The sequence below is a fragment of the Terrapene carolina genome, unplaced genomic scaffold (assembly GCF_002925995.2).
Source record: "Terrapene carolina triunguis isolate 2854851 unplaced genomic scaffold, T_m_triunguis-2.0 Scaffold192, whole genome shotgun sequence".
Lineage (NCBI taxonomy): Eukaryota > Metazoa > Chordata > Testudines > Emydidae > Terrapene > Terrapene triunguis.
The window spans coordinates 2,171,571-2,198,235 of NW_020664543.1; the positions used below are offsets into that span (position 1 = coordinate 2,171,571).

Consider the following 26,665-nt stretch of genomic DNA (forward strand, 5'->3'; position numbering starts at 1 on the left):
AGAACTGGATAAATTCATGGTGGTTAAGTCCATTAATGGCTATTAGCCAGGACGGGTAAGGAATGGTGTCCCTAGCCTCTGTCTGTCAGAGGGTGGAGATGGATGGCAGGAGAGAGAGCACTTGATCATTGCCTGTTAGGTTCACTCCCTCAGGGGCACCTGGCATTGGCCACTGTCAGTAGACAGGATCCTGGGCTAGATGGACCTTTGGTCTGACCCGGTACGGCCTTTCTTATGTACTGTAAGTGGGGAGAGAGAAGCCAGTGCTGAGCCTAATGTCTTCCCTTGCCTTTGCCTAGTGAGGAAACTCCTAGAGAACATCCAAGTGTGACAGAACAAGGCCTCCGTTCCTTAGCCTCCTTGTTGTTACTGCTGCTTGAATGCTGCACACTCAGGAATGTGTCTTAAAGGGCTGAAACCAGGCACTGCAAGGCATTCTTTTTGCTTATTGGCTTGAAATGCTGAGTGTTAATTGAGAAACATTGAAACCAAGTTATCACGGTTCTGTTTAGCTGTCTGTTGTGTTGATTAAAGGTACAAAAAACGTAAAATGTACTGGGAGTGGTTATGGAAATCCTTTAATATATAAAAAATGATTTAATTGTCTTCGTAGCTTGCAAAACTGTACTTAAGGTGCACAGTCTAAGGTAAAAAATGTTTTGTATCTGTTTAAGATTGTCCTATTCTTATATGCAGTTCTTGCTGTAATATAGTAGTTTTAGTTCTTGAGGCCATTGTGATTCCGGATTTCTAGTCCCTTGGGTGGTACGTCTGTTCTGAGTGTCTGGGAGAGACAGAGACTCTGATTTTCCAAAAGGCAATTAAAAGGCATTTTCTTGTCACCAAGCTTTGGCTCAATAGTACACCTTAAGTTTGACAAGCAAGCCAGCTTCCACATGGAGGATTCGCCAAACATGTTGGCTTAGGTTTCATGGCCCTTGACACAAAAGCATTGGAATCTGCATGGTTTTATACAGTGGATGCATGTTTTTATGGTGGGTGGCTTTGTTAAAGTCATGGTTACTTCTACTTCCCTCATCAAGTCGTTGAATAAGAATGGTCTTGTAGCATTGATTTTTACTGAAGTCATGCTCCAACCTGGGCTGAAATGCTCTGGGATTTTCATGTTTGTAACATTGCGTTACAATGTTGTGTTACAATGTAACATTGTGTTAGGACTGAGCTGTAGTTGAGATGTAGCACCCAAGGCTATAATAGGATCACCCAGAAGGAAAGTGAAAGCTGCTGCTCCTTTAGGTGTCTTTGGTTCCCATTTAACATTGCTGCATGAACATCAGGTTGCAGGTATCCAGTGTGGGGTTTTGGGTGCATGGTTTCTGTTGGAATGTGTTTGTCAGAGAAGATGTGCTCTGTGGTGCAATCTGCTCAGTGTTCTGAGTTGTGGATGTCAGACTATGACATATAATTTTAATATAAAAATCTTGAATAAATTTAATAATAAGGTCCTTAGCATATATGGCACATTCAGTAAGCCTGAAGTGCATGGACTCTGGAGTAACCTGAGAGCTGATGTTAATAGCTAAAAGTTAGGTAGCCAGCTCCATCAAACACTCCAGTGTTATAGTAGATTAGAACTTTGACATGACATAGTTCAAAAAGTTTGTCTGAGTTAGTGGTGAATATCGTTAACTGGTGCTGGCTGATAGTGCAGGCATTAGTTTATTTTCCCATAATTCATCAGGCTTATTTAACCTATTTTGGCATGTTCTGGCCACTAGCTGACCTTTAAAGTGACTATATCTTAATTTAGCATTCTTCTAGTGTAGTCCTTCATATGTGCAAAGGAGGAGAGAGCTCATTTTGAGACCCAGTAGCATTTCTAACCTTGCAGACCTGTTTATGTTAATGAGCTATTGTGATGGAGAAACCTACATCGTTTAAAGTGACGTTATTACTGAAATTGTATATAGCTTCATTATATTTAGACTGAACTATTGCCACAATCCAGCTATTTTTCTGACCTTTATCGGGAGGCATATTTTTTTCCTGCAAAAGCTTTCGTATCTTAGATCACCTTTTTTACATTCTCATCTGTCTACACAGTTGCTATAGTATTATACTTGGCCCCTACTCTGCCGTGCGTGCAGTACTAGCCATTTCCCTCTTCCTTTTATGCAAAATGTCTTTGGTATGTTGCTACAGATTTTTCAACATGAAAGGTGTTAAAAATGGCACTTCCAGTGTGTTATATCAGTATGTAGAGAATACATGATGGGATAGTGAAGTATAAAGATTTTATCATGAGTTTTAGGATATCTGCATTACTGTCTGCATTGCACACAAGTGGCAATCCTAAGAGCAGTACAACCCTGCAAGAGTAATGGGTGGAGGGAGAGAAGACAGTTTGCTCTCTCCGTTTCCTATATCTGCTGTGCCTCTGTTCAGTTCTGCTGAAACCTCACCGCAGTTCCCCATTCTTCCTAACCTGGAGGCAGCAGTAGCCGTCCAGTTGAGTGTTGTTTTTGGGAGGGAAAAACTCCCCTCTCTTGGCCAGGATCTTCCTGGGTATCAGCACACTTTGCCCCCACTGGGCACCCCTTCACTCCTCCTGCTATCTCCACTCAGTGCCCAGCAATCCCCTACCCCAAACCAGCTATGGGTCCTTGCTGTGGCCTCAATCCATCAATCCTTTTGGGTCTGCAAAGCATTTTGGTGGGTCCAGCAAGAAATGGCAGGAGGATTTTAGCTCTGAGGTGAAAAATGATTGAGACCCACTGTTTTAGATGTTACGGTTATTTTACTGGGGCTATTTTTGGATCTATCCACTAGTAAAGAGAAGTGCCTTTGTACCAAGAGTCCAACTATAACAGAGCTCAGAAGGGAGGAAAAATAATTTTAAAAACATTTAAACAGTTACCTAAAATAGCTGTTCTGCACAGATACTTCGGGCCTTTCAAGGCTAGAACCAATATCTAGCCCTGAAAAGTTGCAGAAATATCTGACCGTAAATGTGTCAATAGTGCAAGACTGAATATTGTCAATTCTGAGCCTCAGGGCAGGAAATTGTGAATAGGGAAACGAAAACAATGTTGGGGTAGGCTGATTTAAAATCAGTAAATAAAAGCAGGTGTTTGAAGTTGTTGAGGCATTAGGAATGCCAGTAGCAGTCCCTGGGTGAAATGGATCAGTGTTAAGGTGTGCACAGGACAGGTGAAGTGGTCAAACAGCGGAGAGAAAAAAAGTAGCAGAAATGTTTTGCCATTCGGTTGTTTAGTAAGCGTTATACGTAATGCATACTGTTTCCTGTGTATTGAAGTGTTTATGCTTCTATGCATCTCAAGTATGCATGTGCACATAATTAACTGTTAACTTATTTTTGGTATCACCAGGCCCGGTACAAGCAGAGCCTCGATCCTACGGTGGATGAAGTTAAGAAACTATGTACATCGCTGCGTCGAAATGCCAAGGAAGAGAGAGTCCTCTTTCACTACAATGGGCATGGTGTTCCCAGGCCAACAGTGAACGGGGAGATCTGGGTCTTCAACAAGGTGCGTCAGCTAGAAGCGTGGTTAAAAAGGAGCACGCACATTAAAATCTGTTACTATTCATTGGACAGCAGATTAATTTTCAGGAATTAAAATGACTTCATGAATGTTTGATTCCAGAGCTGACGTTTATTCTCTTTCCTTATCCATTCTGAGTTCTTTTGTCAGAAGAGGCGTCTTGTCCCTCTGCCCGAGAAGTGCTAAACACTTGCTCTCCCAGAGCCTTTGTTAATGCTGCTCTTAAAATAGTCAGAGGGGACACTACAGAGTAATTAAAGGTGCCAACTATATCCAAGTCTCTCTACCTTCTCTGTCAAGTTGCACACCTAGCTCCTGCCAGATTTGGGGCAAAAGATGTAGCTCTTCTCAGATGCTTGGCTTCTCTGCCTTGTGTCATTGGCTTAGTTGTTAGCCTCTTAAAATAGAGTTTATGTTGAGAGTGCCAACTAACCCTGAATAGCTATTATTCATGCTATGGCAGTACAACGCATGAGAGACAATAAAATATTCTTAATCTCCAGTTTTAAAGTACAGAGTATTATGGTACAAGTGAGTACAGTATAGTAGGCAACTCTTGCATTAAGGCCTTTGTCACTTTTACTGAGGACAACAAGACTGGCACGATTGAGTATTTGTACAGCTGCTGGTATCACATATTAATACAGAAACTGCTACTCTGTTACATTGGGGCTCATAATTATGGCTAATTAAGTTGAATGTACTTTGCCTCCCTTATAATTCATGCATATAGCACCTATGAAAGGTAAATGATGGAGAACATAGTTTTATTCCCCAGTTTATTTACTGTCTCGGTACAGTTGCAATAGAGACTTACTGTCAGTAGCTGAAAGTTGCATCCAGTGGAGGGAGAACTTGCTCCCATTTTTATATAACTTGGTTCTGTTTTAGTTTTTGATTTGTATTGTGCCAAGAACAACATTGCACCCACCTCACATCTTGGTTTTTTTGCAGTTGGAAAAGAATCCAGCACTGATCTGAGAGAATTGGGGCAGGAGGGGAGTATAATTTTATTCCAATGCATCTAAATTGGAGACTTGATTAGCATTCAGCCCACCATTTTAAACAACTCATTGGAAAGCTGAATTTGGTGTAAGAACAAATAGCGGTGACCTTCTTCTTACTTAATGGGCAATAGGTAATAAATAAGAAATAATGCTGGGCAGAATGTGCTACACATGCAAGAGGAGCAAATTATTGCTCAGTGAAGTTTGTGTTACGCCAAATGCATTTTTAAGAACTGACTGGGTATTTGCCAATTTGCTTGCTATCTCAGCTGGTGTAATCTGATAAGGACTCTACTGGTGATTAGGAGGAGGGGCCCCTTCTGATTTATGGTCCAGTCTAGGGAGAAAGATTTGATCTGCATAAAGGAGGTTGAAATTTGATAGCCTTTTTGCAATATGTTAACAAACGTTGTCTCCCTTTTGGAAGGGAAGGCAGCAAAGTGACTCTTCCCACTCCCTTATTCAAAGGAAGATTTTGGAAAAATATGATAAAAATAGGGAAATCCCAGGATGTGAGTTTTTTAGGACCCGGTAGAAGCTAATGAGGCTCAGCATGTTCCTCCCCCCTTCCTGGCGTGGTTGAAATAGCAGATGGGCTGAAATACACTATTGATCTTTTAAAATCACACTAACATACGTATCCATTTCTCTGAGGTCTGAAATGGGCCTATAATATGAAGATCCTCTTGACTGGGAAGCTCTTAAAATGCATGTTGTAATAATGCTAATATATCATTTTAAGCACTGAATGAAAATTACTCATAAAACTGCTATATAACTGAAGAGAGGTGGTATTGTTACTTTTGGAATACTGCTGAGTAGCCAAAGATAGAAGAAAACTATAATTTGGAGACTCCGTCCAAACATTTGGGTATGCCAACACTTTTGGACCATATTTATTCACACTTTAATCCTTTCCTCTCATTTTCCTCCCATAAAACTAATCTGCTGCCATTGTAAGTGCAGTGGTGTAGACTGAGGACCAAGTACCTTACCAGTAAGTGACCTGTAGACAGACTTGCCAAACATCTCACATCTCCTGGGACACTCACTCACCCTGGCTGCCCCTTGCATATTCCTGCAGCCCTGAGTGTCACATGGGACAGCAGGAATGCAGGCAAGCTGGATTGCAGGGGTGGCTGCAGTTGTAGCTCACGGCTGCCAGAGGTTGCTGTGGTGCACCTTGTGTAGGCAAATGAGCGGCCTCTGTCTTTCCATGTTCCTGCTGGATCAGAATGGAGAAAGAGCAGGTGATAGCAGGCAAATGGTGGCAGCAGCAAGTGAGGAGGACAGGTGAGAGGGATTCAGTACTGGTCTCTGGCTTTTCTCCCAGCAATCAGCCAGCCCCAGACGTCCGAGACACTCATATATACCTACCAACCCAAACCCTGGACAGGTTCCAGATGCACCCCTCCCCAAGCTCCCATAAAATCCTAACCCCCCAGGCACCCCATCTTCCTCTGACACACCCACAAACCTAGCTATCCCCAGACTTTTATCCCCACATTTCCCCCAGCCACTGAACCTTGCCCGATCTTGCTTTTCTTGGCTACCCCCAGCCTCCCAAATGCCCCTACAAATACACCTTGCCATGCCCCCAATTGGCATCACCCATCTACTCCCCTGACAATCTTCCGCCACCCGCCCACCTGCCGGAGCTGTCAAACTTATGTCCTACCTCTGCTGCTGCTTACGGCAGGGTGTATTGACCTTAAGTTGAAATTTATGGGTGTATACAAGTTATCTAAAAATATACATTACATAATGTGATAATTTGCACATTTGTAAACTTGCATAAAATGTCTCATATGGAGCTGCACAAAACTTGGCAGTTGTGTGTGGAATATATTATTTCTGTTCCCAAGGCCAGGTCTCCAGCATGCCAGTGCTCATCACTGCTACCGAGCCTAATTATATTTTTAAACTATTAAAGGACTGCACATATAAAGGAAGGGCCAGAACAGCCATTTTGAGCAGTGGCTCCCAACCTTTCCAGGCTACTGTACCCCTTTCAGGAGTCTGATTTATCTTGCATATGCCAAGTTTCATCTCACTTAAAAACTACTTGCTTACAAAATCAGACATAAAAATACAAAATTGTCACAGCGCACTAGTACTGACAAATCGCTGACTTTCTCATTTTTACCATCTAATTATAAAATTAATCAATTGGAATATAAATATTGTAATTACATTTCAGCACATAGTATTTATAGCAGTCATTTAGACAAGTCGTATGAAATTTTAGTTTGTACTGACTTCGCTAGTGCTTTTTACGTAGCCTGTTGTAAAACTAGGCAAATATCTAGATGAGTTGATGTACCCTCTGGAAGACCTCTGCGTACCACTGGTTGGAACCATTGACTTAGGGTATGTCTAAACTGCAACGTAAACCTGGGATCAGACTAAGGTTTGAGCCCAAAATCTCCTTCTGTCTATACACAAATCTCTCAGACTCGGGCTTGGACCTAGGGTCCTAGGACCCAATGGGGCTGGAGGATCCGAGCCCCAGTCAAGCTGTGACCAAGGGTTCGAGTCCTATTGCTTTGCAGTGTAGACACAGCCTCCCCCTCCCCCCCAACTTGGGTCCTGGAAGTCCACCAAAAGTATCCCACAATCCCATGAGCCAACTTCCTTTGTCCTTTCTATCCCAAGAATCTTCAGTCGACTCCAGTGAAAACAGGAGCAACTCCCCTTGGTGTATAGCAGCAGCTCAGTGAGTCAACGTTAACCCTTCCTTTGTCTTCTGACCACTCAGCTGCAAATGCACCATCAGAGAGCCTTCTGTGTTTGCAGTGAAGACTGAACAGCAGATGCCTTTTGCAAAGCACGTTGCTTCATGGTCGTGGGAGCACAGCCAGATTTTGGTAAATCTCTGGTGCAAGGCCAGCAAAACTGTGGACTTTAGTGAGAGTACTAGGAATGACTACGCATACGCAAATAGCGAAGAAGCTGGCAGCTTTGCACATTTACCAGACTGGTGGACAGTGCAGGGAGCAGATGAAGCAGCTCAAAAGTGAGTATCGGAAAACCAGGGACCAGAACCACTCCTCAGACAACTTGCCGATGACATGTCAGTTTTATGAGGAGTTTGACCAGCTGCTGGGCATTGTGCCCAGCATGGAGCCAATGGTGGTGGCGGCGATGACGACCTGGTCAGCTGGTTCCCTGCTGGCCTCAGAATCCAGCATGGGGACTGATGGGAGCCAGCAGCAGGCACCGAGGGAGGACAGTGGACTCACTCTGTTGCTGGAACCAGTCCCAAAGCAGGTTTGGAGCAGGAGCAGCAGCAGCACATTCTGGGCCTACACTTGAAGGAGCCATTTGATGTTCCCCAGAGAAACCGCCTGCTGCAGAGCTGATAGAAGCCACCCCTGAGCCTGGTAAGTTTCTGGCTCCATGTCAATGTTTGTTAATACAGTAATGGGAGGGATTGCTACTTTATGAATCAAAGCAAAGGTTATGAGAAGCCCTTGCTAGCAACGTGTATAAGCTAATGGGGCATTGTATGTCAGTGGCTTGGCATCCCCTTCCCTCTCTCTCCCTACCATGTGGAGTTCAAAGTGACGATTGGGAAATGCAAACGGTAAAGAACATCTTTAATGTGTATTGTTACTGGAAAGGCACAGATTCTTTGGTAGGGTCATTCCTGTTTCTTAAAGGCAATAACCTTCCATTGCCATGCCTGTAAGTATACCATTCTGTAACCACTCACCGGTCTGTCAAGCCATCTGGAAACGGTGTGGGGCAGGTGGAAATGTGTTCAGTTTTACAAATCTGGTCCATTTCAGTTACAAGTAGTCCATGCAGTCCACAGGTGACAAAATCATTTGTCCCAAATATGACTGAGGTTGGAAACTTTGTCCAGAAATGTGCTGGGGGGAGGAAGGCTACGGAGTCCTGTGTGTTTGCATGCAGCCATGACAGGATAAGCCATGTGGAAGCTAATGCAGCATCCTGTTGATTTTTCTCATGAATTCTGACCCAATCCTGGATGCTGATAGCTGCAAACTTTTCCGGAAGCAGGAACTCCAGATAGGTAGTCATGTTTCGGGGAAGGACATATTTTCCAGGGACACCACAGTAGCTGACTAGCCTGTCCCCATCATCGAAGTACTGTTCAGTTACTATATGTTTGAATACTTAGAATATATAAACTGCAGGTTTCCCACTGGCAGCTTGGAATAACTTCTCCCTTTGCCAATCAGGCACCACAAGAACTATTATGTCCTCCAAAATATGGAAGGATGCACTGATAGAAAAAGCTTTTGTCGCAGAGCCACTGATTTCTCCCCCCCCAAAAAACCCAAGTAGTTCTGCAATTTTCTAAAATAAAAACAGCTTTGCATTTTTAACTAACAGTTGTGTCTGGATGTCTTTTGCTGCAATTAATTAGGCTGTTTCCAGGAGCTTCTGTGGTCTGAAGCATCCCTCTCACAATATATTGAAGTTCCGTTTGTGAAAGTATCATTTTATGTCTTTGAAATTCCACAAGAACTTTTTCTGTGCTCCTGCACTGAGCTATTTGAGACAATAACCCGCTGTGTCTTGTCCTGTTCCAGGCCCCTTGACTTCTACCGATTGCAGCATCTCCACAGCTAGCCACATTGCAGCAGAAGCCTGGTTCCAACGGACCTTCATGGACTATTCCAAGAGGAAGCGTTTCCATGATGAACTTGTGGTTGAAGTTCTGGAGAGGGCCAACAAACAGATCCTGTATCAAAGACAGAGGGATTTGTGGCTAGAGGAAAGGCATGGCAAGAGGCCGGAGGAAAGGCTCAGGATGGCTGCACATCTTGAGGACAGGGTTTCAGCGCAGCAGCAGGCACTTGCTTTGTAGTTCCTGGAACAGGAATGGCAGCCAAGGGAGAAAGACCGAGCTCAGCAGAAACAACAGTTTGAGCAGCTCATGCCACTAATGACTGCAAGAGTAGTGGCTCCTGCTGCATCACCCACACCACAACCTGAGTGCCCTGCATGATACCTACCCTGTGCTGCACTCCAGAAGCAGCTTGGAAGACTCCCAAGGCTGAAAGAAGAACAGGAGTACTTGTGGCACCTTAGAGACTAACAAATTTATTAGAGCATAAGCTTTCATGGGCTACAGCCCACAAAAGCTTATGCTCTAATAAATTTGTTAGTCTCTAAGGTGCCACAAGTACTCCTGTTCTTTTTGCGGATACAGACTAACACGGCTGCTACTCTGAAACCTCCCAAGGCTGAGTGGTACATGCAGTCAGGTCCCATGAGCGTCTGGATAGGGCAACTTTGCCCCATGCAGCCCTCCATATTGACCCTCTCCCCTGTGGATGCCTCCACCCCACTTCCTACAGTGCCAAAGGCATGGCAAATGGGGAAAGAAGGAAAAGGAGAAACGGGTTGCCAGGGGACGTGCCGTGGCAGGGGGTTTCTGTCTTCCACATGGCTTCACTGTTTGTACTGTTTATATGCACTTTGTTTTTATTTCTTTTTCCCCTGTAAGATTCTGTCGTTACTGGTGTTTTGGTGTGGTAATTGGGGCTGACCTGCCTGGGAATGGATGAATATTGTACTTTTCTAATACATGTTTATAAATAAAGCTTTTTATTTATTCAGGAATGTTTATTGCTCTCATTGCTTCACATCATACAATCTGTATTCAAAGTAATAAAGATAAACTCATGTTCAGGGATAATTAAGAATTAGTGTGCAAAGACTATCCCTCAATAAGTTATCTATAGCAATTCCTACTTCAATCCCTTCCTTACATCAATCCATATGAATAACCCCCACCCCCTCTTTCATAAGTGGTCATGTCATTCATAAGCATATTGCATGGCACTAAACTCCCCACTCCTCCTCAGGCACTGAAACACCACGCAATCAATGAGCCCTCCCTCCCACCCTGTTCCAACAAGCATATTCATAAAGTACTATTCCCCTTTTTCCATTGGGCCATTCAAGTCCATAAGGTGGGAGCGCAAAATATCCCTGACTATGTTGCCCAGGTGCATCCACTTCCAACTGTGGTAGATGGACTTTCTGACGGAGTGTACTGATTCAGCGGCCCCATAGTGTCATAGGTTCATTCAGGGGGAAATGGCTCCCTTCTGGCTTCACAAAGATTGTGAAGAGCACAGCAAGCCACAGTGGTACGGACAGCATTGATGACACTTGAATCCAAACGGGTCTGTAAATAGCACCAGCGGGATTTCTGTCTCCTAAATGCACATTCAGCAACCATTCTACATATCCTGAGAGAGTAATTAAACCGTCTTTTGCCAGGGTGTCTGAAATCAGGGTACAGTTTCGTAAGCCAAGGCAAAAGTGGGTATGCGGGATCCCCCAGAATAACAGTGGGGACAATAACTCAGTTTATGACAATGTCATTTGGTAGGAATAGTGTCCCGGCTTGTCTATGAATGTACGTTCTCGAGCGGCAAAAAACCTGAATTTTCCCAATGCAGCCTGCGTTTATGTTCATAAATCACCCTCTGTGGCTCACGAGGGGCAGCATAACAATGGAGCAATGCCTTTTGCTGTATTTGTACTCATGCTCCCTAAGGAAGGCAGACAATGGGCACGAGTCCGATTAGTGGCACCACCACAGTTTGGAATCCCCATTCTCTCAAAGCCAGCAATTACTTCAGGATTAACTTTTATGCCCGCCGCTGTGGGGTAAACCACATACCTGATTGCCTCAGAAACCTCCGCCACCACTTTACCCACACTCAACTTTCCAACACCAAACTGGTGCAATGGACTTGTAGCAGCCTGGGGTAACCAGTTTCCTGACAGCTATAGCAACCTGCTTCTGGACCAGCAAGGGTGGCCTCATACACGTGTCTTTATGCTGGAGGGTCAGAGCAAGCTGCTCACAAAGCTCCAGAAATGTAGCTTTCTTCATGCAAAAGTTCTGGACCCATGGTTGGTCATCCCAAGTCTGCATGATGATTTGGTCCACCATCACTGGCCCTTCACTTACACTGCACTGTAGACCTACTGTTATGGGCTAGTACTCTGCATTGCCATATGGGAGATCAAAGTTTGACTCCTGGATTCTTGCTGTGGAGTCTGGGAACCTGAGAAGTGGAGGGTGTTACAACCTGTGAGATGTTTGGTGGAATGCCTTTATATTCCTAGCTAGAGGCCCTTTCCAGGAAGCTTATTAAAGAAGCCCTGCCTTTCTCTCTTGTCAAGGAGAAGAGGGAGGTTGAGGCCTTAAGCTGGGGGAGGGAGGAGGAGGATATAAAATGAGAGAAAAATTGGGGGAACCTGAAAGACTGACAGAGTTGGAGATAGACCAGGGATCGTCAACCTTTGGCACGCGGCTCGCCAGGGTAAGCACCTTGGCAGGCCGGGCCGGTTTGTTTACCTGCTGCATCCGTACGCAATCAATCCGATCGCGGCTCCCACTGGCGATGGTTCGTCGCTCCAGGCCAATGGGGGCTGCGGGAAGCGGCGTGGGCCGAGGAATGTGCTGGCTGACACTTCCCGCTGTCCCCATTGGCCTGGAGCGGCGATCGGCCGAACCTGTGGACGTGGCAGGTAAACAAATTAGCCCGGCCCGCCAGGGTGCCAAAGGTTGCCGATCCCTGAGATAGACAATAATCTGATAAATTACACCACTTCTTGGTTCTGTCAGTACGTACTTTCAGGCTTTAACTGTGCCCTGTATCTCCCCTTCTCACCTCACAGGTTTCTTTGGTCTTTTTGTTGTTTATCAGTGGTTTGAGCATTGGCCTGCTAAACCCAGGGTTGTGAGTTCAATCCTAGAGGTGGCCACCTAGGGATCTGGGGCAAAATCAGTACTTGGTCCTGCTAGTGAAGGCAGGGGGCTTGATGACCTTTCAGGGTTCCTTCCAGCTCTATGAGATAGGTATAGCTCCATAAATTAGTATATTAGTATTAAACACATCTTCTCCCAGAACTCCACCCAAAGGTGTGAGCCTTCTGGTTTCCATCTTCGAGGGGCTGCGGTAGGTGTGGCATGTAATGCACAGAAGTCTAACACATTATTTCTTTTCACTTAATTACTAGGGCTGTCGATTCATCGCAGTTAACTCACACGATTAACTCAAAACAATTAATCCTGATTTAAAAAATTAATCGTGATTAATCGCAGTTTTAATCGCACTGTTAAACAATAGAATACCAATTGAAATTTATAAAATATTTTGGATTTTTTTTTACATTTTCATTTATATTGTATTATGTGTTGTAACTGAAATCAAAGTGCATATTTTTATTATAAATATTTGCACTGTAAAAATGATAAACAAAAGAAATAGTATTTTTCAATTCACCTGATACAAGTACTGTAGTGCAATCTCTGTTGTGAAAATGCAACTTACAAATGTAGGGTTTTTTTTTGTTACATAACTGCAGTCAAAAACCAAACAATTTAAAACTTCAGAGCCTACAAGTGCCCTCAGTCCTACTTCATTTTCAGCCAATCACTAAGAGACAAACAAGTTTGTTTACATTTACAGGAGATAATGCTGCCCTCTTCTTATTTACAATGTCACCAGAAAGTGAGAACAGGCATTCGCATGGCACTTTTGTAGCCAGCATTGCAAGGTATTTACCTGCCAGATATGCTAAACAAAAGTCTTAAAAGAGCAACACTCTGATGCGGAAACTACAGAACCCAAACCACCAAAAAAGAAAAACAATCTTCTGCTGGTGGCATCTGACTCAGATAATGAAAATGAACATGCATCGGTCTGTACTGCTTTGGATTGTTATCGAGCAGAACCCATCATCAGCACGGACCCATGTCCCCTGGAATGGAGGTTGAAGCATGAAGGGACATATGAATCTTTAGTGCATCTGGCATGTAAATATCTTCCAATGCCAGCTACAACAGTGCCATGCGAACGCCTGTTCTCTCTTTCAGGTGATATTGTAAACAAGAAGCAGGCAGCATTATCTCCTGCAAATGTAAACAAACTTGTTCGTCTGAGCGATTGGCTGAACAAGAAGTAGGACTGAGTGGACTTGCAGCTTCTAAAATTTTACTTTGTTTTATTTTTGAATACAGGTTTTTTTGTACATAATTCTACATTTGTAAGTTCAACTTTCATGATAAAGCAATTGCACTACAATACTTGTATTAGGTGAATTGAAAAATACTTTCTTTTGTTTTTTACGGTGCAAATACTTGTAATCAAAAATAAATATAAAGCGAGCACTGTACACTTCGTATTCTGTGTTGTAATTGACATCAATATATTTGAAAATGTAGAAAACATCCAAAAATATTTAAATAAACAGTATTCTATTAATGTTTAACAGTGTGATTAATCGCGATTAATTTTTTTAATAGCTTGACAGCCCTATTAATTACACGAGAAATACGCAGATCTGTCCAAAAATAATAAACCCTACACATATTTCTCTGCCTCGATTTCCTCATCTAGTATAGGGCATTCATTGGGCTGGGATCAGGGTCCTTCGATCCCATCTAGAGTCCTTCTGTTCCAATGCATGGCTTGTGATTTGAAACATGAAGCCTTCTCCTTAGGTGAGATTGCTTCTTCTCACCATGTCCAGCCTGTGCCCGCCCTTCCTTCTGCCTGAACTTTTCCTGTGTGTGTCTGTCTCCTTCCCCTTCCCCTCTTTGGGTCCTTTTATAGACTCTCTTGTTTGGTTACCTGGCTTCTTTTTTTTTCAGTTTTTGGGAATTTTTCACTCTTCCACTCACCCCTGCAGAGGGGTAGGTGAGAAATGGTTTTCTTAGGCTGAAGCTCACCCATTGTTCAAGGTGATTCATTGAGTTCTAATTACCCTCCATTGTATCTGGACTAGGAGGATTTGATACAGCTCATGCCAGCAAAGGCAGAATTCACATACACACAGAGGCATTCAAAAATACACCAGTTTCATAATGACAACTTCGCAATATTAACCAGCATTCATAAACTGTAACAGATTTCCGAAAACATCACACTAAGTACAGATTAGATGCAGAGCCCCTCCCACAAAATATAGGTATATACATTTCTCAAAAATAGGTATTTTTAAAGTTACCCTAGTCCTCTGCTCCCAAACATCTGATGCTCTGGGTAGATTGAAGCTGTTAAGTTGTAAGGAAAATACCAATTTTATGTACTAAATTACCCAGTCTGTTTCTGAAAAATAAGATCTCCCAATAGTCCTCTTATGTAGTTGATTGAAATCCAGTTGGTTAGTACAGTCACTGGCAATTGGATTGACATACTGTTGAGTGTGTCCCTGGGATACACTGGATAACGCTATTCCAGTTCTGCCCTTTCTCTAACTGTAGTATTGCAACTCCCTGCCAGGGAATCTGCAAATTATCTGTTTATCCTTCAGCAGGAGATGACAGAACTTGTAGTGGGTCCGTGTGACTCTAAGAATCCATCATTGTATGGCAGTGCTATATTTATGGGAGATTAAGCATTATATATTCTGATATGTAGATTAAAAAGGATAAAGCCTTCAGGAAGTATTATTTCAACCTGATTCACGTCAGCTACAAAGCCAAATCTCAGTGGCTTTGTTTAGTTAAACAGAGTTCAAATTCCACAGGGAATCGATGCGAAACCGAGAATGTGGCACAATTTGGATAAGACACTGAAAAAGCTAATAGTTAAATTAACTTGGTGTTTAAAAAACAAACCTGCCTTCCCCTGCACACACATTTTCTGTTAGTTAAATTTTTCATAACTCTTGTCATGTTGTGCTTGCTGTGGTATAAGTGCCTCTCTGGTTAGCTTAATCTTTCAGGGCAGCCTTGTGAAGCAAGCCTAGTTTTTTGATGTTTAATCTAGCCTGACAGATAAAGAGGATCGTAATAAATAAATAATCTGAAACCCATCTCTGTTTGTTTATTTAGACTGAAAACCTGGTCTTTTATGTGTTCAGTAGGGGAAAAAAAGACCATCATGATGTGCCCCCTCTGTCTGTTCTGTCCTGCGGTAGGGAATTTAGGGTAGAATGTAGGAAGGTGTCCACTCTACCCTCACTTTTACGAGGATTGCTCACACTTCAGAAAAGCATTCAGCTCTGTAATTTGTAGAGGGAGACAGTTTTACAGTGATACCTGTATGGGGAAGAAAACAGTTACAGTTGGGATAATCTTTCCTCCTTTCTCTTCAGCTGCAGCATCAAATGGTTCACTGCAGCGTGATAAAATGCGGCATTACTCTGGGCAAGCCTTTGAAGGCTTGCAGTGCTTTCATTTTTCTCTGCCGCTTGACAAACAAACCATTTCCCCAAGTGAGGCGGCTGATGAGATAATTATATATATGGAAATAACTGGGGATGGGTTCCCACAGGGTGATCCCCACAAGGCTCTTTTCCTGAATTTTACTGAAAGATTCCATTAGATTGTGAAATCCCAGGACAGAAAAGGAACATAGGAACCTGCTAAAGAAACATTCTAGCTTTCCGGGAATTGACGCATACATAATCTTCAAACACTGTCTTGTCTTTGATATGAAGTGGGAAGAGAAATGGCACCACGCATTGGAAGGAAGAATTATTTCTTTAGAGCTCCAGTTTATTTCTGGATTAGTGGTTTTTATTCTTTTTGCAAATAGATGCATGAAATGCAAGCACCAGCAGAAGCCAGAATTACATGATTAAGCTCTTCAGTAATATGCTAACCATATGAAACTTGTGAAATCATAAAAACATAAATAAAAAACAAACGTAATAATGTTCAGTGTGGCTCTTATTGGCTTGGTGTTAAGATCTCCAAGAAACTGGATGGTTTCTTAAACTTTTAGTATTTATCGTTGTTCAATTGATATATGATCTCCTCTAAAGTTGCTAAACTAAGACGACCCACGTGCCATTCAGTGAGGTTAATTTGGTGTGCCAAAAGATTTGTTAGAAACTGGAGGTCAGTAATCGTGATTGCCTTGAGTATTGAAAACTTTATTATAAGGGGAGCTGGAAGCGACACCTATATTTAAGTTGCGTAACATTTTCTATTGTAAAACAATCTTCTGAGCTCTGAAAAGATCTAGCGCCAACATTGCTGCAGCAAGGGGAAAGCCCTCTGAGTCTGAAAACTGCCATTTCTTTGTCTCCTTAAATTCTGGTCAAGTTTTGCTGAGAGAGACACTCTTGAAAATTGCCATTCCCTTTTTCACTTCCATTCCTCATGAAAACGTTGGCAATCTGCTGAATACCTAAACATCAATCTTCTAGAGCAGCGGTTCTCAAACTGTGGCTCGGGACCCCTGTTTTAATGGGGCCGCCACGGCTGGTGTTAGACTTGCTGCGGTCTGGGGCTAAAGCTGAAGCCCGGGGGCTTCAAGGCCCAGGTGACAGGGCTCAGGCTTTGGCTTCGGCCTGGGGTGGCGGGACTCAGGTTACAGGCCCCCGGCCCAGGGCTGAAGCCCTTGGGCTTTGGCTTTGGGCCCCCACTCAAAGTGGCGGGGCTCAGGCAGACTCAGGCTTCAGGCCCCCCTCCTGAGGTCATGTAGTAATTTTTGTTGTCAGAAGGGGGTCGCGGTGCAATGAAGTTTGAGAACCCCTGTACTAAAGAATTACTTTCCTGGGAGTGCCTGGGAGCACTTGGCCCAGCTTCCCCTGACCATCCCTCAGACCCAGGGCTGCCAGGTGTCACACACATCACAGATCTGTCACACCTGCCCACACCTCAACCGAAATGTCACGTGTAGAATCCAAGAGGGAAAAGAGATGCAGTAGCAGATGGCCTGGCTGGCAGGTCCCACATCCCAACCCCAGAGGCGCCAAGTCCTCAGAGACCTTAACCAGCCTGTTCTCAACGAGCCCCCTAGCTGGATCCCAAACATTTGCCCTCCAGATGGATTCCAACTATCTGTCTCCAGACAGCAACAACCCACCTATTACAGCACCTACCCAAGCCCAACTGCATCCAGTACTTCTACATCAGTACCCAGGAACCCACTAGACAACAACTGGCACATCAGCGACCCCAGACACTCAAACACCCACTCATCTACTACGGCATCCATGGACAGCTATCTATCCCCCACCACCATCTGCCTGAGCCTCAGAGCTGCCAGGTTTTGTGCAGATCCATGTCTTGCCACTGCTTGGGGAAGGGTGTATTGATCATATGCTGCCATTTATGGTTGTATGAAAATTATTTGCAATGTAAATTATTTGCTGAATTTATTTGCATAAAACTAGTTTTGCTTGAGATTTTCCATGTTCTGAAGATTAACTAGAACAGGGATCGGCAACCTTTGGCCCACGGCCCGCCAGGGTACGCACCCTGGCGGGCTGCGTGCCAAAGGTTGCTGATCCCTGAACTAGAACATCTCTTGAAGAGAGAATTCTTCAAAAGGGTTTTGACTTAATGATATTCTGCATTTTCAAATATGGCTTGTTCTTCCCTTTAAATGGCTTATCACTTCAGACTTTACACATAGGTAAATGTTCATAGAATCATAGAATATCAGGGTTGGAAGGGCCCTCAGGAGGTCATCTAGTCCAACCCCCTGCTCAAAGCAGGACCAATCCTTAAGAATGTTCTTAAGAATTTGAACATTAGATAAGTTAACTGTTTTTGTGGTGGGTAATTTAAATCCCACTGAATTTAAATGGGAGTTATAGGCCCGATTGTCATCCTAATGATGTCAGTGGTAGTTTTTGTAATTAATTTTATGGGGAGCAGAATTGAACACACTACATGAATGTGAGCATGTTGCCCTCTGGCTGCAGTTTAGAAAGAACATAAAGCTATGTGATGCTAGGAAAGATTTTTGTAGCTCAAGTTTTTTTGGAGGTGAAGGATTAGGGTTACAGTCTCAGTTCTGCAGCTCTGTGTTTTATATAAAGAGGGAGTAGAGCCGCTCCATAGCTAAGGCTGCAATACGTGTCGTATTTTAAGGCTTTTTTAAAAATCCCTCTTGTAGCTCAAAAGAAATAAGACCCTCATGCCTTCAATTTCTAGTAGAAAATACAGCACTTACCAATTGCAGAAGTTGAGTTTATGGGAGCTTCACGTAGTTAGTCAGGCTTTGTAGGATTTAACTTCATCAATTAATTTTGAAAGATGCACAGTTGTTGTTGTAAAGGCTGCAATAAAACAGTGAAAGGGTCTCATTAAACCAACACTAGAGATGTCTGCTGATGGACTTCTTTGCTGTAAGCCACCATTTTAAGTTATGTCCATAAAGTTTCCAGTGCCAAGTATATTTGACCTTAAATTAAATTAAAGAGCCAACCTATTTCTGAAGTTGAAGCTTTTTATGACTTCTTACTTTCTGTGTCCTGCATCAGTATTACAGGGCCCTGAAATGAACATACACTGTTGAATGTCAGGTTACACCTGCTAACATGTTTCAAAGGAACCTTGAAGCAGATTTTAGAATTTGTAAACATTCAAGCTCAATTTAGCAGGCAAGTAATATGACAGAAACTGTTTGCGTATTACATTTTTGAGTGGGGTTGTCATGTAGAATCAGCAATAGGCCCTGAACACATGCAGACTTTCATTCTATGATTTCAAAAGTAGAAATCACGGAATACATATTTCAGTGCATCAGAGACAAAGGCTCTACCATCAGCTGTCGTTCTCTTCATGTATATAATGTCCACTTTTTATTTTGTTTCCTCTTACAGAACTATACTCAGTATATTCCACTATCCATATATGACCTGCAGACTTGGATGGGCAGTCCCTCCATTTTCGTCTATGATTGCTCCAATGCTGGCCTTATTGTCAAGTCATTCAAGCAATTTGCACTACAGAGGGAGCAAGAGTTGGAGGTGAGACCTTAGTGAATTGCCAAAATCTTCCTGTGGCTTCATTTCTCTCTCTGCTGGGCATTCAGGGTCTGATCCTGCTCCCCATTGACTTCAGTGGAGACAGGTTTGAGCCCATTATGAGACAATAAATATTTTTTAAAAATGAGTTAAAAAGCAAGTTAATTTGGAAAAAATCATGTCACTCCAGTGCAATCTTTCTGGCTCTGTATGCCATTCTGTTATAGTCAGAATCATTTTTATTGCAAGTACTAATTAAGTGATAACGCTAATAGAATCAGTTTGTGCCTTAATAATCTTTGCTGCTGAGATGAATGCTGAGGTGAAGCAGAGCCATTTATTTTAGATGCAGTAGACCAATACAGATTTGGATTCCAGTACTGTTTCTTGCTGTTGTACCGAATGCATAAATGTTAAACTAAATGATTTAAAACTGATAGACAAAAGGACCTATTGTTGATCACTTTAACTTGACAGAATACAAAAGTGTAACCTTGTGTTTCTAATGAAAAGACACTTTTCATTATAGTTTTAATTAGAATTTATTGGAGTAAATATGGATTGTGAAGAGGAATATATGAAATAACTTTAAGGTGCTTTCCCTTTGTGCACTAGATGCTTAGTGCAGCAGTGTGTCAGAAACTGGATGTTGTAGGCAAGCAGGTGTGTGATTGGATGTTCTCCCTAAGCTTTAGCACATTTGAAAAGCAGCCTGTTAAAGATTCGTTTCTTATACTTCCATAGCACTAAGTCAAATACTTTTAAAACTTTCAATATGTTTAACAGGGAATATTGGTCAATCAGGCAACTGGCTGGTGTTACAAACATGATTCCATGACACTTATTGAGGGTGTGCTTGGTTTTAATTTTCTTAAATAGAATGAACCCAGTGTTGAATTTTGCAGTGACTTTCTGGCAAGTAGAGACTCTCTCTTTCCCTCTTAAAGAAACACGCCAGTCTAGTAACAGTTTAAGACAGTTAGGTCTTCTCATCATCCCATCTCTTTATAAGTAACGCCACCAGTCAGTGTGCCAGCGTTTGCAGGTTCCTCACCGAGGAAGGACGTGACACTGAAAGGCCCAGATCTGTATTGGCAGAGATGTGTGTTGAGTGTTACCGTTTTTTCAGAACAAAAAATGGAAAAAGCTGCCATTATGTCCTGTGTTCCTCTCATCCTATAGCTTTTTTTATTCTGCTGCTTGTAAGCCTCACTTCTCTCATGTTTATCTTTCAGCCATCACTCACCCTGCCATATTTATGCTGCTTTGTTTTTCTGTGTATAGATTCTGTCCTTCCGGGTGTTCTGTTTTTCTTTCTTCTTCTTCTTCTCCCAGAGCACAGGCATAAACTAATTGAGAAAGATGCCTCACTCCAGCTCTTTGCTTTCCCCAGTTCTCCTCTGGTTTTCCTTCCCTCCCCTTCCCCTGCATTTCTCTCCCGACTCTCAGTTCTCCTTTGCTGCCGTTGGGCCCTAGGGTGACCTGAAGCTATTCTGGGCGCAGGGTAGTTACTGTTCTGGGTAGGTGAGATGGCTAGTGTGCACTGAGGGGACAGACAATGCCAAACTGCTGAGGGGGTTGCTGCTCCGCCGGACCTTTCAACACTGCAGTACCATGGCAGCACAGGTGGGTGGCTGGGCAAGCGCGTGTGACCATGTTCCTAGGAGCTCGAGTGAAACTGGGACAGAACTCCAGAATAATAGAGTGGGCTCAAAGACAATGGCTATCCTTCCAAACCAGGATATCCGGTTGTCATACGCAAGTTGTTGAAACAACCACAGTTGGAAAGTGTAGTCTCTGCTATCCAACAAAAATGCAAGAAGTTTGTCTGGCTTTCAGGATTTTTTTCCTTCTGCCAAAAACTTGAAAACCCAAACAACAAAAGTGTCTTCAGATGACTCTCCTTTAACTGACAACTTTCTCCCTGTACTGTAATTTGTTATTGAAACATTTTATTTCCCAAGTTACAAGTCCAACTTCTCTGTCCCCGGTATCTTAAGTACTATAGGTGTGTGGTGAGCACTGCTGAGGACTAGTTTACTAAGGGAACTGTTTTTTAATTTTATACAAAGTATTCAGAATAGAAGACTTTCATACATCCTATTTAGAAAAATATAATACCTGCAGTTTCTTACATATTAAATTTTAATTCTGTATGCAGAAGATAAAAGTAAGAATTAAAATAAAGATTATTTCAGGTGGCCAATTGGTGATGGTGTAATTTTAGATTATGTTTTGTAATTAGCTTAGTTTTTATCTTGGTGCTATTTTTAATTAAGAGTTTGTTTTTCCACTAAGTTTAATGTTGTTGGCTATTGTTCAGATAGTCCACTGCATAAATAGCGGATATTAAAAACACAAAATCTGTTCATAGTTAATATCTCAAAACATTTGTTAATTTCAGTACATATTGTGATTCCACTTTTGAATAAAAATTATTCAATACATTGAGGACTGAAAACGTGAGCTGCATTCATTTGTTGCCTGTTTAAACTATTTATATATTTGTGTCCTAAAAAAAATTAACCTACTAGATTATAGATTCATGAAATATTTGACATACTTTTTTTTGTCTGTGATAGTAACAGAGATTAAGGGATGACCAGATGGTGTGTTGAGCTAGAAAATCAGAGGAAATGGTATACATAGTGCTTAAAAAAAAAAAAGGAAAAAAGTAGAAATTTGAAATAAATAAATGGACAGATCACACAGCCTTCTATATGAAACATGAATGTAGACATGAGCTCCTGGGAATACCCTCTATTTCAGGATATAGTCATTACTTTTACATTTCTTTTTTAGTGCAAATTCTTCTTGCTGAACGTTGGTTATATTTGAGATTGTCTGAGGATTTCAGATATTTATACTAAAATTTCATTTATTTACCAAAAAATTTTAATTGACCCAGAGCGTCCTACTTATTCACACTGTTAGACAGTGTAGACATGTGTTTATTATTGCTGCTCTTCTACTCACTCTCCCATTTTCCTCCTATTGTTTGTCAAAATTCATTGCCTCTTGTCCTAAATTAGATGCCAGTTGTGCAATGAGCTGTGTGTAGGTGGATCCTTGTGCAGTGCCCCAATGAAGTCAGTTGGGCTCTGTATGGCTGCAGGGGTCTGCCTACATACAGTCCACTGTAAGATTGATTCTCAGAGATCATGCCACCTGGTGTGTTTGTGTAGGGCCCAGCATATTGTGGCTCCAGTACTGACTGACTGGGATCTTTGACCAATATTGTAATGTAAATATTATATATATACACACACACACACACACACACACACACACACACACACACACACACAATTTGCAGAAGGAACGTTATTAATATTCCAAAGTCAAGCACACAAAAGTTAGGAAATGCGCTGGTGTAGCACATCCTTTTATGATACAGGTATTTGGAATCTGGTATCTGCCACTGGAAGAACTGCCAGAAGGATGTCCCTATCATAACTGTTACTGCAGGAGGTGTAGAGGTAATGGTGGAGTTGTTCAGGAGGTAGCTGTAAGATGTTACAAATTAAAACTAACACATCAGTTGAGGCTATAGGAATTCTTGAAGGAGTTACAATTAATCCAAACAAATTTTCTGTATATATATTATGTGCCTTCAGTTCCCACTTCATAGGGTAAAACAGTAATACTTAATAAGTTAATACATTTCATCTATTTAAATAAAAGGTAACATTAATGCTTTTCCAACCTCTGCTTTCTTATATTGGAAGATGTAGGGTAGTGCAGAAGAAAGGAGGTTATTATGCAATGCACCTTAGATAAAGCTAGGTATTGGGTATTCCGAGATGTTTTAGGAATGAGTTTTTAGGTTACTTGCCTGGGACTAGAAGAATTCTGTATCTGTGTTTTTATGTTTACTCGTTAAATATTTGTCTTCAATTAACTTGGCTTGATCCATAGAAATTCTCCTTGTAAGCCTATGGAAGTGTATATTAGAGGAGATTGTGTTTGCATCCATTTAGATCTGTCTTGTTGATTTTTTTTTTTTTTTTTAATGCTAGTTAAAAACCATGTGTTAGCACTGTCACTGGCTCTTGCTATGAAGCAGTGCTTCACTCCAGTGTCTCAAATCCTGCATTAACTCTTACAAGCCAGCATCCCATTAGGAGAGTTGTGTTTGAGTTTTAAGCCTCTTTTCAAAACCAACAGCCTATCTTGACATACTTCTTTCTGTCTGACCCAGACTAAAGCAATGCTGTGTGCTCCCTCTGGCGGCTCCCTGATGTGTTACATAAGAGTCAATTTTTAGGATTATGCTGATAAGACTGAAAATGTTGGTGCACCAATGGACAAGTGCAGTGGCACCAAGGTTTCAAACTTAATTTAAACTAAAGATAAACCCTCTTCATAGTAGCTCAATATGCTACCTTTGAACTGTCTGTTTACCTTAAACTTATGTTTGTAGCAGTTTACCTCTGATTCAGTTTACCTCTGACACTGGAAGAGATTTTGCGTGGGGCAGCTTTTTCCGAAATGTGAATCTGAAAATCTGTGTTGCCAGTAACCATTTGGGTTGGAGAATGTGGGAGATCCCGCAGACAGAGGCCTTTAATAATCGATGAGTTGTTCCTGCAATATGTGCAGCATTATGAGATTGCTTCATTAGTTCCGTTTTGTTGTGCTTATGAGATGAGGTAGATGTGTGTGTTAGAGATTTGTGTCTGTATTCTGGGTACTTAATTCATAACCAGAGACGAGAGTGAAAACTTAACTTACCCAACTCTTTCCTCTTGCAGCTGCAATGTTTTACCTCTGGTGGTAATGCTCTCTGCAGTTACATGGCACCAAAGGGCTTAGCGTAAGTCCATAATTGGCCGGTTTCCTTGTGAGTACGAACAGCGTGAAAATACAAAGCACTCACTAAAGGAAGTACGTTAGATAGAAATGGCAAGTGTGGGATAGATTGGGAGTGGCAGAAGAGAACATAATCAGGAAAGAAGATGGAGACTAGGTTAAAGCAGTCCAACTTTAGCCACACTCCGTTTTTTCCTCCATCCTTCCATCCACTGTTCTCATCTGTTTCCCTTCGGAAGAGAAAATAGGGGGGCTAAGTGCCTGTAGATGTCTGACTGGGCCATTAAACCATTTACCAGGGCATTTTAGGCCAGGAAATAGAGCACATTTAATCTGAAAGCATAAAAAATTTAGTTAATGGTGGCTGTGGACAGTATGAATCATCCTAAGAGGTAATAGTCTGAATTCATATTGTGTCAACTACCTTAATATGTTTATTGTGTTGCTTGCAACAGTTAAGCAAACTCTAGATGAATTTGCTACAGGAGCTAAACAGGCAAAACAAATGATAGTCTCATTACATTCCCAGGAGAACACTATTTTTTTTGCCTTGCAAGGTAGGTGTTTTACATAGAATGTGACTGTAGTTTGCATATGCGTTAAATAGACAATTCTGGCAGATGATTTCTTCATTTCTGATTTACTGATTAGAGAGTCACAGCACTGGCTGTGGAAAGAGCACCTTCGTTTGGGTGGGTAATGAGGCTAAATGTAAAAGCGAACATCTAAAAACAAAAAATGTAGGCCATACAAGATGGGGGACTCTCTATTCTGAGTAGCAGTAACACTGAAAAAGATGTGGGTGTCATGGTGGATAATTAGCTGAATATGAGCTCCCAATGTGACACTCTGGCCAAAAGGGCTAATGGAGTCCTGGGATGAATAAACAGGGGAATCTCGGGTAGGAGCAAAGATATTATTTTACCTCTGTATTTGGCACTGGGGCTACTGCTATTGGAATTCTGTGTCCAGTTCTGGTGCCCACAGTTCAAGAAGGATGCAGATAAATTGCAGAGGGTTCAGAGGAGAGCCACAAGAATGATTAAAGCAGGGGTCGGCAACCTTTCAGAAGTGGGGTGCCGAGTCTTCATTTATTCACTCTCATTTAAGGTTTTGCGTGCCAGTCATACATTGTAACGTTTTTAGAAGGTCTCTTTCTATACGTCTATAATATAAAACTAAACTATTGTTGTATGTAAAGTAAATAAGGTTTTTAAAATGTTTAAGAAGCTTCATATAAAATTAAATTAAAATGCAGAGCCCCCCGGACCGGTGACCAGGATACGTGCCATAGGTTGCCTACCCCTGGATTAAAGGATTAGAAGACATGCCTTATAGCAGGGGTCGGCAACGTTCGGCACGCGGCTCGCCAGGGTAAGCCTGGCGGGCCGGGCTAGTTTTATTTACCTGCTGACGCGGCAGGTTCGGCCGATCGCGGCCCCCACTGGCCGCGGTTTGCCGTCCCGGGGCAATGGGGGCAGCGAGAAGCGGCGCGGGTGAGGGCTGTGCTGGCCACGGCTTCTCGCCTCCCCCATTGGCCTGGGACAGTGAACCGCGCCAGTGGGGGCCGCGATCGGCCGAACCTGCCGCGTCAGCAGGTAAGTAAAACTGGCCCGGCCCGCCAGGGTGCTTACCCTGGCGAGCCGCGTGCCGAACGTTGCCGACCCCTGCCTTATAGTGATAGACTCAATAGTCAAACAGACTATTTAGCTTAACAAAGAGAAGGATCAAGGGTGACTTGATCACAGTTTATAAGTACCAAACTAGGGAAGAGAGATTTGACAATGAGCTTTTCAGTAGGGTAGAGAAAGGTATAACATGATCCAATGGCTGGACGCTGAAGCTAGACAAATTCAGACTGGAAATACAGGCATACATTTATAACAGTGAGGGTAATTAACCATTGGAACAGTGGTGATGAAGGAGTCTCCATCAATGACAATTTTAAAATCAAGACCGTATGTTTTACTAAAAGATCTGTTCTAGGATTTATTTTGGGAAAGATCTACTAGATGATAACAGAGATCCCTCTGATCTTAGAAGCAATGAAAGCTGGCCTAATGGTCATCGGACTTTACATGAGGTCACCAGAAACTTACAAATGAAGTCCAATGTACTTGCAGATATACATGTAAATGCATCATGTTTTCATTGCATTGTTACTTGAATATGGAAGTGATTCCCTCTTCTAAGGTTTAAAACTTGCCTTGTCTCTTCAGTGACGGAGCACAAAAATAAGATATGGTTTGTGGCGGGTGGGGTGAGAAGTATCTTGAGACGTCTGCATAATAGATGCTGTCCTAGCGTTACTTGTCTTGTCTTGTTTGATGTGTCCCCAGAATAACAGTAAATTATAAAAAAGCATAAAATCCAGTTGCTGGAAATGATTTTTGCATAGAAATTCAGTAGCAGCGTAGACAACTGAACTAAGAAAGGGATGATCTGGAGAGACAGTATTGTCAGGGTGTAGGGAATCACTGATTTACATAAGTGAAGAGCTATGTAGAGAAACAGAATGAAGAAGTGGTATTCTGGAAAGAAGAAATGCGAAATATATTTTCTTAAATCTCAGTGGAAACACTGCAATTAAGAAAAATTGTTCCTCCT

General features: G+C 42.3%; 1 protein-coding gene across 3 annotated transcripts in view; it reads left to right on the forward strand.

Moving 5' to 3' along the window:
* Nucleotides 1-26,665, forward strand: part of RPTOR (regulatory associated protein of MTOR complex 1) — a 285,614-nt gene that overhangs the window by 87,849 nt on the left and 171,100 nt on the right. For all 3 annotated transcript variants that reach the window (XR_003899854.1, XM_024201510.2, XM_024201511.2), the window contains exons 4-5: nucleotides 3,351-3,509; nucleotides 19,103-19,249. Coding sequence is in view for 2 of the 3 variants with exons in the window: in XM_024201510.2 (XP_024057278.1) it covers nucleotides 3,351-3,509; nucleotides 19,103-19,249 (306 nt within the window). In the remaining variant the exon portion in view is untranslated. The remainder of the gene's footprint in view (nucleotides 1-3,350; nucleotides 3,510-19,102; nucleotides 19,250-26,665) is intronic.